Source organism: Rhea pennata, chromosome 7 (assembly GCF_028389875.1).
Source record: "Rhea pennata isolate bPtePen1 chromosome 7, bPtePen1.pri, whole genome shotgun sequence".
Lineage (NCBI taxonomy): Eukaryota > Metazoa > Chordata > Aves > Rheiformes > Rheidae > Rhea > Rhea pennata.
In genome coordinates this window covers 8556824-8569162 of record NC_084669.1, presented here as the reverse complement: position 1 = coordinate 8569162, position 12339 = coordinate 8556824, and the positions used below count along the sequence as shown (strand labels likewise).

At 36.0% G+C, this 12339-nt stretch overlaps 1 protein-coding gene across 7 annotated transcripts in view; it reads left to right on the top strand.

Moving 5' to 3' along the window:
• Nucleotides 1–12339, top strand: part of ATRNL1 (attractin like 1) — a 510466-nt gene that overhangs the window by 403555 nt on the left and 94572 nt on the right. For 2 of the 7 annotated variants that reach the window (XM_062580023.1, XM_062580019.1), the window contains one exon: nt 4666–5025. The exons of the other annotated variants lie outside the window; for them this stretch is intronic. Coding sequence is in view for 1 of the 2 variants with exons in the window: in XM_062580019.1 (XP_062436003.1) it covers nt 4666–4725 (60 nt within the window). In the remaining variant the exon portion in view is untranslated. Of the gene's footprint in view, nt 1–4665; nt 5026–12339 lie in introns of those variants that run through there. 7 annotated transcript variants of the gene reach the window in all.

Below are 12339 nucleotides of genomic sequence, written 5' to 3'. Positions count from 1 at the left end.
TTAGAAGAAAACTTATCTCAAGGGAACTTCGATGGAAGATGAGGAAAATGTGTGGTTTATTTGTAAATTACCTTATTCTTAAAAGAACATCTTCACTTTCTGAATTGGCTTCACTTTCATTCATACATGCTGTGCCGTAAGAAGTCTTTTAAAATAAAGGAGTGTTATCCTGTATCCTGTACTTCGTGCAGAGCAAAATATTGAACCTGTAAAAAATGGAGAAGTAAATACAGCTGCAGAAATGTTAGATCTTAATGGAAGCACTGAAAAGCTCTATAACTGATGCTTGTAGGATTATTGCAGATATGCTAGACTCTGGTAGTCACTGCCAGTCTGTTTGTTGCCTGCTCAGATGCTAAGCAGAGTAATAAATACAGTGTAACATCTCTCCTTGAGATGAAGACTGTAAATTCAGGAGTGGGACGTAATCTAGTGAGTGAATGCAGTATTTTTGTACTTCTCAAATAAAACGAAGTGCTACTAGTAAGATCTTTGTGCCTATTTCTACAATAGTACATGAAAGCATAAAAGCTTTTTATGACTAGTATATTTAATTGGACTATTATCAAATCTTTATATCAATCAACAGACAATTTGTCCTTTAACTACATAAGTGGTGAAAAGCCTAAGTCAGAGTTCCAGATCCACTATAAAATATTTGTAGGCTCCTTAACTATTGCAACAAGGCTCCATTTGACCAACAGAGTACTGAAGTGTTGAAATTACTTAGTGCTCATCACATGGGAGCAGCAATGCTCCTGCTCTTTCCATTAATAGTTTTGCAACTAGGTTGATAACAGCAATTATATTTCTCTTGCATTCTTTCCATCACTTCCCTTCTGTATCTTTTTTTATCTTTGAGATAGCATTTTGCACGCACTTGTGAATCGTGGTGTGCATATGGAGAGCAGATCTAGTTCCTGAAAGTTCAATAATATGAACTATGCAAATAGTGTCACTTTTTTGTGTGTTCTTATGACACCTTGTGAAAAAAGTAATTGAACCTATTCCCACTGCAGCTCTTAAATAAATATGACAATAGACAAATGTCCCATCCCAGGGAATACTAGAGTGAAAGCAGGGCCCTAGAGCAGGTCAATTACTTCAATTATCTGAAATTTATGATGAAAAACAGCAGCAGCTTTCAGGAAATAAACATGAGTCTGGCAACTGCTTGATCAGTTATGACAGGCACTGCCAAATATCATGTCCCATCAGGTTTTGTTGTTAGAGAAAAGCTTGTAACAGGTGGATTATTTTAGTTACCTGTGCTCACTCACAGGAGTACGGTGCAGTTCTCGGGAGATCTAACAGGCCGGCAACTGCTTGATTAAATATGACATCACTGGCAAATATCACAAGGCAGCAAGTAATCACAGTGGAGCCAGAAAGAGAGTACACAGAGCAGATGGATTGTTTCAATTATTTGGGCCCCTTGATGAATAAGAACTTCAACTGCCATCAGCAGATCCTGTGGCAGGCTAATAATAACTACTTTGCTATGACATCACTTTAAAATCTGATATGGCTTAAGTATTTCAACAGCTGTAAAGCTTAGATTTTTCATGGCATTGATTTGACCCACAGCTAGCTTTAATGCTGAGAACTGGACACAGAGAAAATAGTTTCTGAATGCTTCCAAGTGCTTCACGGTATTTCAGTTTGTTTTTACCACTGCAGAGAAAGCACTGAACCAGCACCAAGCTGGTTGATGATGGTTATCATCAGTATAAATTTTCTGTACAACTGCATTTTTCAGAAGGAATCATCAGGGAAAAGCTGAGGTCTACCTATGACCAAGTGCCAAGACAGAAAGAAATAGATTTGTTTAAGTGATTCGAGAATGCGCGCGCATCCAGAAAATCATCCTTAATTGCATAATATACTAGATCTAAGATGTGATAGGCCTGAAACTTGTCAGAAAAAATGACCAAAGAGAATGTTTTCTTATTCTACCTTCAGTATTCCTCAAGGCTGCAGTTGAAACTAATAATCCACCTTAATTTTTCTTTTTACTTTTATTTTGCTGTTAAAACAAGTTTATAATGTTTGTTTTTACAAGAAGATACACAGTACGTTAAATCATTATTCCCTTTCAGCTGAAAGTTTTTTATTGGCTCTGTTGCACAGAAATCTAGTTTACACATAAAAAGCTAAAGAACATAGGACACTACAAGGAATTAATAAACTTTAAAGTCTTGAGTTGTTATTTTACAAACTAAATCCCATCTGAGTTTTATCAGTTTTAAAGTCAGAGATCAGCTTTGGTCAGGCTTTGAAGGCAGGATAGAGAGTCAATGGGAAGCTTCTGTTTGAGCTATATATGTTTGGCTAACATCCCTCAAACACTAATAGTTATAAAAGATAGTTTTGATTTCTGAACCTTGCAGTGTTTTAAATTCACTTAATCACAGAATTCATAGAGAAATATTTCCTATAAGTCGTTAACCCACTTACTTAAACACAGCCTGATCATGGGGAGGGGTATCATCTATGTTGGAAGAGAGGTGCCAAATGCATGTCTTCTAGTCAAAATTTTAATCTTCCTACTGTTAGATTGAAAAATTGGCTAGGACCTTGAAAGAAGAACACAAAAGATGATTTAATTATATTAACTCTAGAAAATATAAAATAACAGTTAAAGGCTTGTGGAGGCTACAAGTTGGAGTAGAAAAACTTGTACCTTCCCCATTACAGCAAGATCAATTAAGGAGAGGTATTGATTGCTTTCTGTCTCAGGAAAGAGTAATCCTCATTAGTATCCTTTATCTGACCTGTCCTTTTCCCATTATAGGGAAGCTGCTTCTAATTTGAGATCAAGAAATGACTTTTGATAGAAACAAATCCCTCAGACTGATGAGGGAAAGTTGAGCTTTTCATCCATTTGCTACTAGTTTGAAATCTGCAAAGTACCAAACACTTAACACTTCTAGTCATTTCAGTCCAAAATCGAAGTTCCCAAGAAAATGCTGTTACCATGTTTTATAACTTGCATGTAATGTATTTTATGACATTCCTATGACTGGTTGAAACTCTTGTTTTCCTTTTTATTTATTTTTTCCATTCCTATAAGCTTCTGATCATATAGTCACTACTGATAACTCAGAATATTTCAAAATCGGTCAAGGACTTAAGAAATCTAATATGCCTTCTACCCTTCTATTCAGACCAGGTTTATGTCTGTCTCTGAAAAGCTGTGAGTCAGAATGTTAATAGTTACTCAGCTTAAAAATGATAAGGCTTTAAAATATTAGGGTTGAATTATTATCCTTCTCAACTTTGGTTCAGTAAGTTAAGACAGGATCATGTGTCATGCTTTTCTTGTAACCATCAGAGCTTGAAACTTTCTTTTCAGAGATGAGATTTTTACATACTTCTTTCAGAAGCTGCAGCTTTAATTAAAAAAACTAATTATTTCAAGCATTGTAATAAAATAATGAAAATTGGACAGCATTGCTTGCAGGACTTTTTTTTTTTTTTTTTTTTTTTTTTTTTTTTTTAATAATGCTGAAGATCAATCAGCTCCCCTTCTACTTAGTCATCTTATACTGTTGGAGCAAGGGAGGATTGTTCCCATATTCTAGAAATAGTTTATCTGATCAGTCTTGAGAAACAGTTGTTTGACGGGTAGGAGAAATGTTAGCAGTCACACAGCATGCAAAAAGTTATTGAGAAGATGGGAAATTATTTATGATTTCTTAGGGGGAAGAGGGATCTGAAGAGAAGTGAAGAGTGCACAGCTGTGGGGCAATGCATTGAAAAGGGATAGAAGACCTGGGATCGGAGAGATTGTGGGGTTGAGAATGATGCAAAAAGAGAGCAGAAAGACTAAGTTCATGAAGGGGCTTGTGGAACATGGAAAGAAAGATATATGGTTCTGGCAGAGGGTACCAAAAGAGAAAAGGAAAAGAAAGTACTTGGTCAGATAAGAGAAAGGAGTAAATGAATGGGTAGCCCAGGGGAAATAGAAAAATGGAATAGAGAAAAGAAAGGAGTGCAAGATTTAAAAAAGGACACGAGACAAAAGAAAGTTAAGCAAGCTAGGTGAAGTAGAATAGTGTTGGATAGGTTGGAGTGTGAGATTACTTTGGAAACCAAAATTAGCTGACATTTTTAAGATAATTACAAATTGCAGTTTTTTACTTCCCATTATAAACTTCTTTTATAGCATTCTCATACACCATTAAATAACTGTCTTATTTCCTCACAGAGATAACTCTGCTTGTCCCTTGTCAATAAAGCAATTTAAGGAGATACACTAACACCACCACATTCTAGAGAGCTTTTTATTCAAGTATTCTGTAGTACTGCAACGTACCTGTAGTGTCTTATGCCACAATTTTTATCACTTTAGAAATAATAGTCCAGGGAAGAAGTAGTAGTAATGTAGTGCTTTTTAACTGCTGTCAGTGCAAGATAAAAATATTCTGTGTTCATATATGTGGATTTCCAGAAAGTCTAGTTCATCTCAGAAGCCTTTATCTAAAGAACTGAGAAAAAATACTGTGGATAGAGAAGTGATTCAGTGTTTTTAATTGAAATATCTCTGAGCCATTTACCATTTTGCACTTTTGACACAATATTCTTATACAGTGGTCCTAACGATGAAATCATTGAGGACTGTATTTGAAGGAATGAAGACAGTCTTTATCGGTGTTCTTTTAGGATCCACCACAAGGACCGAATAGTGCTCCCAAAGAAATACATTTGGATGAAGATGATTGAACATGCAGATCCAAAGCCCCTTTAGGATATGGTGAACCTTTGGCCTTGGTTGAAGAACATTCTTGGATGAAAGAACTCCAGCTGAAAGACTTTGTCTTTGCGTTTTGCCTTGTGAATTGCAAATATATGAATGACATAAAGGAAACAGATTTGCAGCTGAATTCTTACAGGGTACAATTATATGGCTGACACTGGAACACAGCCAGCCTGTCTTATTACTGTGGAATATCATGTGCTTATACCTCTTACCATTCCTCTCCAACTGAAAAGCCTTGCATATTTTTTTATTCTAATTTTGCCTCTGCTTTCTACTTGAAAACTATATTAAAAAATTGGATAATTTCTGTAGTAACATTGGCACCTCTGGGATTTATGTATATCATATGTAGATAAAAAGGTAAATATATAAAATACATACTATGCTTGGTTCATCAGCTTATAATACTGTGCTTGTGCCTGCAGCTGAATGAGTACTTAAGTAATAATCTTTCTTTAGTTTTGTTTGTAGTAAATGACTTGCCTAAGTTTAAAATGTCAAGAGTTCATTAACTAATTCAGTGAACTGACATTCACGATATGGTCAGCCACGGCTACCCAGGCATTCAAATAGATTTGTTACTCTAACACATTGAACTGTGTTAAGTCAATATGAAGACATCTAGTGACTTTGTAAGTTCCCTTACTAAGTATTCAATATAATTGAAACTTGATTATGTATCTAACCATTTTACTTTTAGAAATGTCTTTATTTTTTTTCATTATAAAATGCAGCTCTGCTAGACCATTTCTATTTAGAATCTTAGAATATGATTTGAGCCATAGATTTCAAGTAACAACTTGTGCTAAGGTTGATCTTCAAAGCAGGTCTATATTTTTGAGTTACCTAAGTTATTTATGATGCTTACCAAAGTTAAAGGGCTAACTTTACCTCTGTCTCTCCCTGAATCAATCCCCATAGAGAGATTTTCATCTTCACCTTCATGATTTTCATGGTCCTAGGTAGAGTCCTGCAATTCTTCTGTCTTCATATCAGCTTCTGCACTGTACTAACCTTTTGTGTTAACTGTGCTTGCTTAGTAAGTCTGCCAGAATTCAGACTTTTACAATTTCTCTGATCTACAATGTGACCAGTAGTGTACATAGTAACCAGAAAGACTTCTCAAAGGACTGACCTACATATCAACCATCGTAACTATACAGGCAGCATTCACCAGGATAGCCTAGGTCAACATATCCCTATCAGATCAGGACATATTAAGCCACTTTTCCCTCAGTCCCTTCACAACTTCTTGAGAAAGTTTTTCTTCAACACCTTTGTCCTCTTGCTCTCCTGCCTCTGCCCTAACCCCGTCTTGTTTTACAAACATAGTTCTGGAACTATTTTCAGCCAAGAATTAGACTTTTCTAAATTTTAGCACTGTCTCTTAACAACCCTTAGCTTTTGACCTAAGAAGAGCTGGGAGACAATAACCTGTCTTGAATCAGTGGATTTGCTTGCTTGTCCTTTCTTCTCATCTCTCTTTTCCTCTAGCCTTAACTGATCATAAAAATTTTGCATGACTGTTGGAAGAATGTCAGTTAGCATTGTGGCTCTGTGCTAGGCTGATTAATATTAAAGAAGTCATATTGAGAAAAAATGTGTGTGTGTGTGTGTGTGCGTGTGTGTTTGTGTGTAAGACATTAATATAACTTGCTAGCAATTAGTAAATAGGTATTGAGCCTACTAGAATATGTGTGTATATATAAAGGAAGCTCTAGGTAATGAACTTCAGACTCCTAGGTGGTAGATAATTAAACTCTGCTATTTACTGTTGATCATCAATGTACTGATGCTGGTTTATTATTGCCCAAATAAAGAAAATCTTTACCAATGTTTTGGTAGTTTTGGTTGGAGTAGTGTTTAGGGCACGAGAGGCCCAGAGTATTTGACTGATAGGAGAGGAAAAGACAAAATAACTTGCTGGCTTAGCCAAAACAACTTATTTCTATATTGATCCTGTCCTAAAACAGGCCAAGCCATTCATGGGTTGCTAACTTAGAACAGCTATGTGCCTTAAAATTTTGCCCTCTCTCCCTCGGCCACCATTAAAATTGACCACAATGGTCTATTTTATATGATGCTTCCATGTCGCACATGTCTTGTGTGGTGGTGCAGCCTTCATTGAGATTGGGTTGAGTCTACTTCTGGGGCAGTGTAGAGTATTTGTTGCTACTGCAATTTTGCTTTTTACCTGTATGTTCTAGGCATTTTACTGAAAGTACCAGACAACATACTTGACTGGTCTGGATGGCTCTGTTGTTTCAGTCAAGCTTAGTGCTTTGCTGTTCTGGTGATAGAGCTACCATGCTGTCATTCTTAAAGAGCTGTTGCTGTTCCCAAAAGGTGAATAACAGAAAAAGAGTCAAGATTAGAAAACAGAATGTTTATTTTTCTTGTGTTTTCCAGGAAATCCTCTTCTTTTACCCAATTTTTCAACCTGACGTTAAGCAGAGGTGGCTATCGTATCAGTAGTACTGCCATGCTAGCGAATGCTCATTGTCCCTCGACTGGGAAGATGCTGTGGCATACTGGCCTCCTTGGTTAATACCATGGCATTCTCTAATTTGGATAGAAATTCACTATACTTGTTTGCCGATACTGTAATTACTTAATTAAAACCACTACATATCTATGACCTAGAAGAACAAAACCTGATGGGAAATGATATTTTGTGGTCACTATTGTAACTGATTAAGCAACTGCCAGACTCTTGTATTTCCTGAAAGCTTTGTGGCTTTATTGCTGTGTCTAACTATTAACTTGTATTTCCCCTTTACTTGTATTTCTCCCTGGTATTTTTGCATGTGTTTTAAAGTTCTTTGTTTTGATGATCTCTGATTGGTCTATCTTAATGTAGAAAGGGCATGAAATGGAATTTTTGTTAGGTCCTCTTCTTTTTAATGTGCGTGCAGGGTGTGAAGAAGAGAGGGCTCTCCTTCTGTTTTTCTCTGAATATAAACCTCTTGTGTATATGACTGAAAATTCTACTCTTCTGCTTTGATTTTGGAGGTGAAAGAGTACCATTTTGCATTTAAGATCAGACTTGGATTCATCATATTTTTAGAAACGTTGAGCTCTTTTTAAACAAATTCATATGGGGGTTTCTTTTCACTTCTGTCCATTTTCTTTGTCAAAGAAAAGAGTAAGGGGTGACATATATGTAGCACACAGTATTGATGGTTCATTTATCATGGAGACAAAGCATAACAAGATCTTGAGGCTGAGACTGAAAGTCAGAAAATTTGATCAGGAAATATGATGCACATTTTAAAAAGCAAAAGTATTTTATCATTGGAGTGCATCATTCAGGGAATATGATAGATTTTCCATTAGTTGAGGCCTTTGATCAAAATTGCCTATCTTTCTAAAAGAAGAGCTGCCTCAAGAGCAAGCAGTTGAGCCTGATGCAAAAATTACTGGGAGAAGCTTTTTGCCTTTTTTTTTTTTTTTTTTAATATAAAGAAAGAGTCAATACAAGCATCATAATATCAGAAATAATTATGAATAAAAACAGCTATTGTGGAAAAGTAAGATGACTTTTGTCACACAGGTGGCACAAAGGAGAAAAATGTAGTAAGAGGAGCCTAAACCAAATCCACCTCATGTTGCTAGCATCAGAGAATGTGACAAACATTATAGTAAACTTTGTTTTAGATAACTATGTGTCTATGCATTTCAGAAATGGCTATTGAGATAGATGGGCATTTTCCTGCATGCAGGAGACCATTAGGAAAAACTTCAGATCAGGACTATGATGAACTTCGCCACGGATAGTGCTACTGTAGCTTTGCTTTTTGTGATTAAAACATTCCCACAGAAAGACTTCGGTTCTAGGTCCTTTTTTTAGCCTGAAAAGTTTAACTATGTGTATCAGGAGAGGGCTATAATCACTATGCCATGGTATAGTATATGTAAGAGTATGACGTATTCCTTCATTTGAAGCTGGGCCACTGTAGCCACCGTGCAAGAGTCTGACCAGAACAGGGCAGCAACAGAGACCCTCATAATAGACAGAGGACCAGAGTTTACGGAACTAACCTCTGGTGGGAAGAGCAAGGGTTCTTACTTGTGAGACTGTTTTGTTTATTTTCATTCAACGTCAGACAGAAGATATTATATGATAGTGTAAAATACATGTTCCATGCAGTTCCTTGTTTCCTCTCAGCTGAATCAGGTTGCATCTTGTGTGTACTCCTTCTTGTCCTGTGATGCTTGCGTTCGTAGCAGCCCTGTGGCCTGGCAGTTCGATGGAGAGTGCTCAGGAGCCTTGTTAGTTAGTGCCTTGTCTCTGAGATGATTACTAGAAATTTCAAATACTACACAGCCCACTATTATCAGAAATGAGGCTATTTTCAGATTGTTATATTTTTGATGGACACTCCCATTTCTTCCAGATACAAGGCATGCTTTAAGTAAATAGATTTCCTTTATTATTATTATTATTATTATTATTATTATTATTATTATTATTATTTTTCAAAGACTACCTAGAGGTTTCTTCTGCTCTGGGTAGTAATTCTATTTCATTCTTGAAGCCATGTGGTGCTCAATGGTCTCCCAGTTGATACTAATGATGCTTTTTTTCTGTGTCTGATTGCTATACACAGACATTGGAACAAGAAATTTCTCCAGTGCTCAATCCACTTAGGTATTTTTGGGAAGTTTCAGCTTTAGGAACACATTCCCCTATGGTATAAGAAGTATTGACTTTTAGCCTTATCCAGTGGTAAGGCTGGTATCTGCTAATATCTATGGGTCATTATTTCTTCCAAATGGTGCTATTATGTACAGCTCGCCTCCTTAACTTCCCTTTTTGTAGCAATAATTGTTAGATAGGGAATATAAAGAGGAATTATCATTTGATAATGTTGTTTATAATAATCTTTTTTTTTCTCCTACAACTATCCAATTTTCCTGTGGAGAATATGTTTGATCTCTTAGTTCTTTTTTTTTCCTCTTTTTTTTGTCCTTAGTGTGTGTTGCCTTACTGTGAAAATCTCTTACTGCAAACCTGCTTGTACATTAGCTTTTATTGATAAATAGCTTTCCTGCTTCTGATAGGTGGAGCCATTGTTTTTAGCAGCTGCTATTACTGCATAATGTGGGAGAAGGGAGGGCTGGAGGGAAAAGAATCTTCAGAGAATAATTTTCCTTTGGGAGGTGAAGAATGATTTTCCTTTATCGCAGTAACATTTTTTTGAGAACATCAAGGGGGCAATTTGCTCCTAGATACTTTTTGCAGGGAAAGTATGAACCATAAAATGGTCTTGACACCAATACCAAACACGTAAGTTTTGGCAGTTTCATTGTCCCTCTGTTCTCTTGTCCAATATGTACACAGCTTGTCACAGACAGCTTTCAAGTCAAATTGCTTTAGGGTGTATGAGACAGTGCTGCTGTTCTGAAAATAAGTCTGTAGTTCTTCTTTGTGTGTTGCACCTCATAGAAGGCATGCTATCTCCTTGCTCTGAGAAATTTCTGGAATTTTGATATTTCCTCCTTAATATGAGCTTTTTGTATTCTGTTGCTCTTCAATAACACTTCAAAAAGCTATATGATTCAGAGCCTAACAGCTGAGTTACTTCACAATTCTGTTCTTTTAATGATGATATTCTACCATTCTTACTCAGTAGCAGAAGAAAGACTTGTATCTTCTGACTTTATTTATTTAGTACAGTCTGTGCTATCTCTGGAAGCCTTGTGTGGGGCTTTCAAGAGCTCTTTGAAGTTAGATATCCAGACTTGATTGGGAAAATCCTCAGTCCACAGAAATTCTATCCCATAGCTCCCCTGGAAGTCTCTATTGAATTTTCAAATATTGCTCTAACAAATTTAAAAATAATTTTGAAAGTTTTAAAGTGAGATATAAAAGAAAGATGTTGTTTTATGATCTTCTTATTTAGATATAGTACACACAAAGTGGATTTTCATAGATGTGATTATCTCTGAAAACAAGATGTGAATGTTTTTAATGATTCTTCCAAAGAACATCAGCTTCAAAATTCATTGTTCACTTTGAGATCCAAATGTTTTCATAGGCCTAATTTTCCCTATTTTTCTCCTTCATCCCTCCTACTCAAAAGACTCCATCACCTTATCACAACACATTTACTTTGTAAAAGTATCCACAAGAAGAAAAGAAAGGCTAGAAGTGGTAGTCAAGTGATAGGCTTTATTTTATACCAAGTCATACAATTTAGATTTCAGACAGTAAAAAAAACACCCCAAATGCAATGAGAGTTGTCAAAAAGCTGACACTCTAAATACCAGAAAATATTAACATCTATTGTCAAGAAAAATAAAAAGTATGAATCACTCTGTCTCCATGACACATTTCAAAACTGCTATACACAGCACAAATTACAGTGTGTTTGATGGTATCAGGGATAATAGTACTTGAGAGTTCCTCTCTGAGCACGCAGCTTTACTACTAAAAGGGTTCAATTGTTTTGGCTTACAGTATAGAGCTGCAGAGAAAAGATTAAGGTTCTCTTAGGTCATCTTTGCTAAAATTAAAAGCTGATACAGGAACAGAATTATTGTTAATAACTTCGATCAAAGAAAAATAGCTTCATATTTTGTGTTACATTCTTACTGCAAAACAAAAATTCTGTCTATCTGTAAAATACTGATTTATTTTCTTAGCATCTTGCAGAGTATTTCCAGTGTGCCATCACTTTTTTCACTGGTGAATGTCCTGTACAGTCCTGTATTTTAATTTAATCCATTGTCAGGTTCTTCATAAGCAAATGTGAAATGCTTCTTATGCTGAAGTCATATCAGTCTGGAACAGAGGAGTCAGAAACATGTCAGGAAAGGCTAAATATAAAAATGTTGCCTATGTAAGGGGCTTATGAGGAACTGTCCTTCTTTAGAAACACCTTCAGTTTTTCTTGCATTGCCTTCAGCTGGTGACCACCTGTGCTACACAGGGAGAGAGAAACAGCTCTCCCCGAGGACTCTGGGAGACAGATATCTTCCTCCAAACAGCCACTTGTAGGCAGCCTCTTGTTTCATTCCCTTGGAGAAGAGCGAGAAATGGCAAGTATTTTCAGAGCAGTTTCTCACAGAATCTTCTGGAGTGGAACATTATTATTTGGCAATACTGAAGAAAACAAATCAGTTCAATTCAAGGACTTATGTCAGAAATTGACTTGATTTTAGAAAAGAAAACTATTCAGAAGTGAAGTATGCATAAGATTTGAAGTATTTGAATTATACAGATTTTTGTGAGATATGTGTTTTGTTTAGCCCATGCAGAGACAAAATCTAGATTTTTTTTGTATTAAAGGACTCAAATCTATTTCCTTTAATTTCTAAACTGATCTTTGCAGCTAAACTCTGCTAACTAACTAATTTAAACTCTGGGAAAATTCAACCTAATGAGACGAGAAAGCACTATGATATTAATCATGTAATTATTTGTTTTGTTATTCATGAGTTGTAAAGAAATTCAATTTTGTCTTTTAATGCCTAATTTTACCTCAACTGCAGAGATTCAGCTTCTCTCTGCCAGAAAAAGGGTTTGGTACAAGGATCTCTGGGATGCTGGTTGTAAAATACTCGGTGTTAGT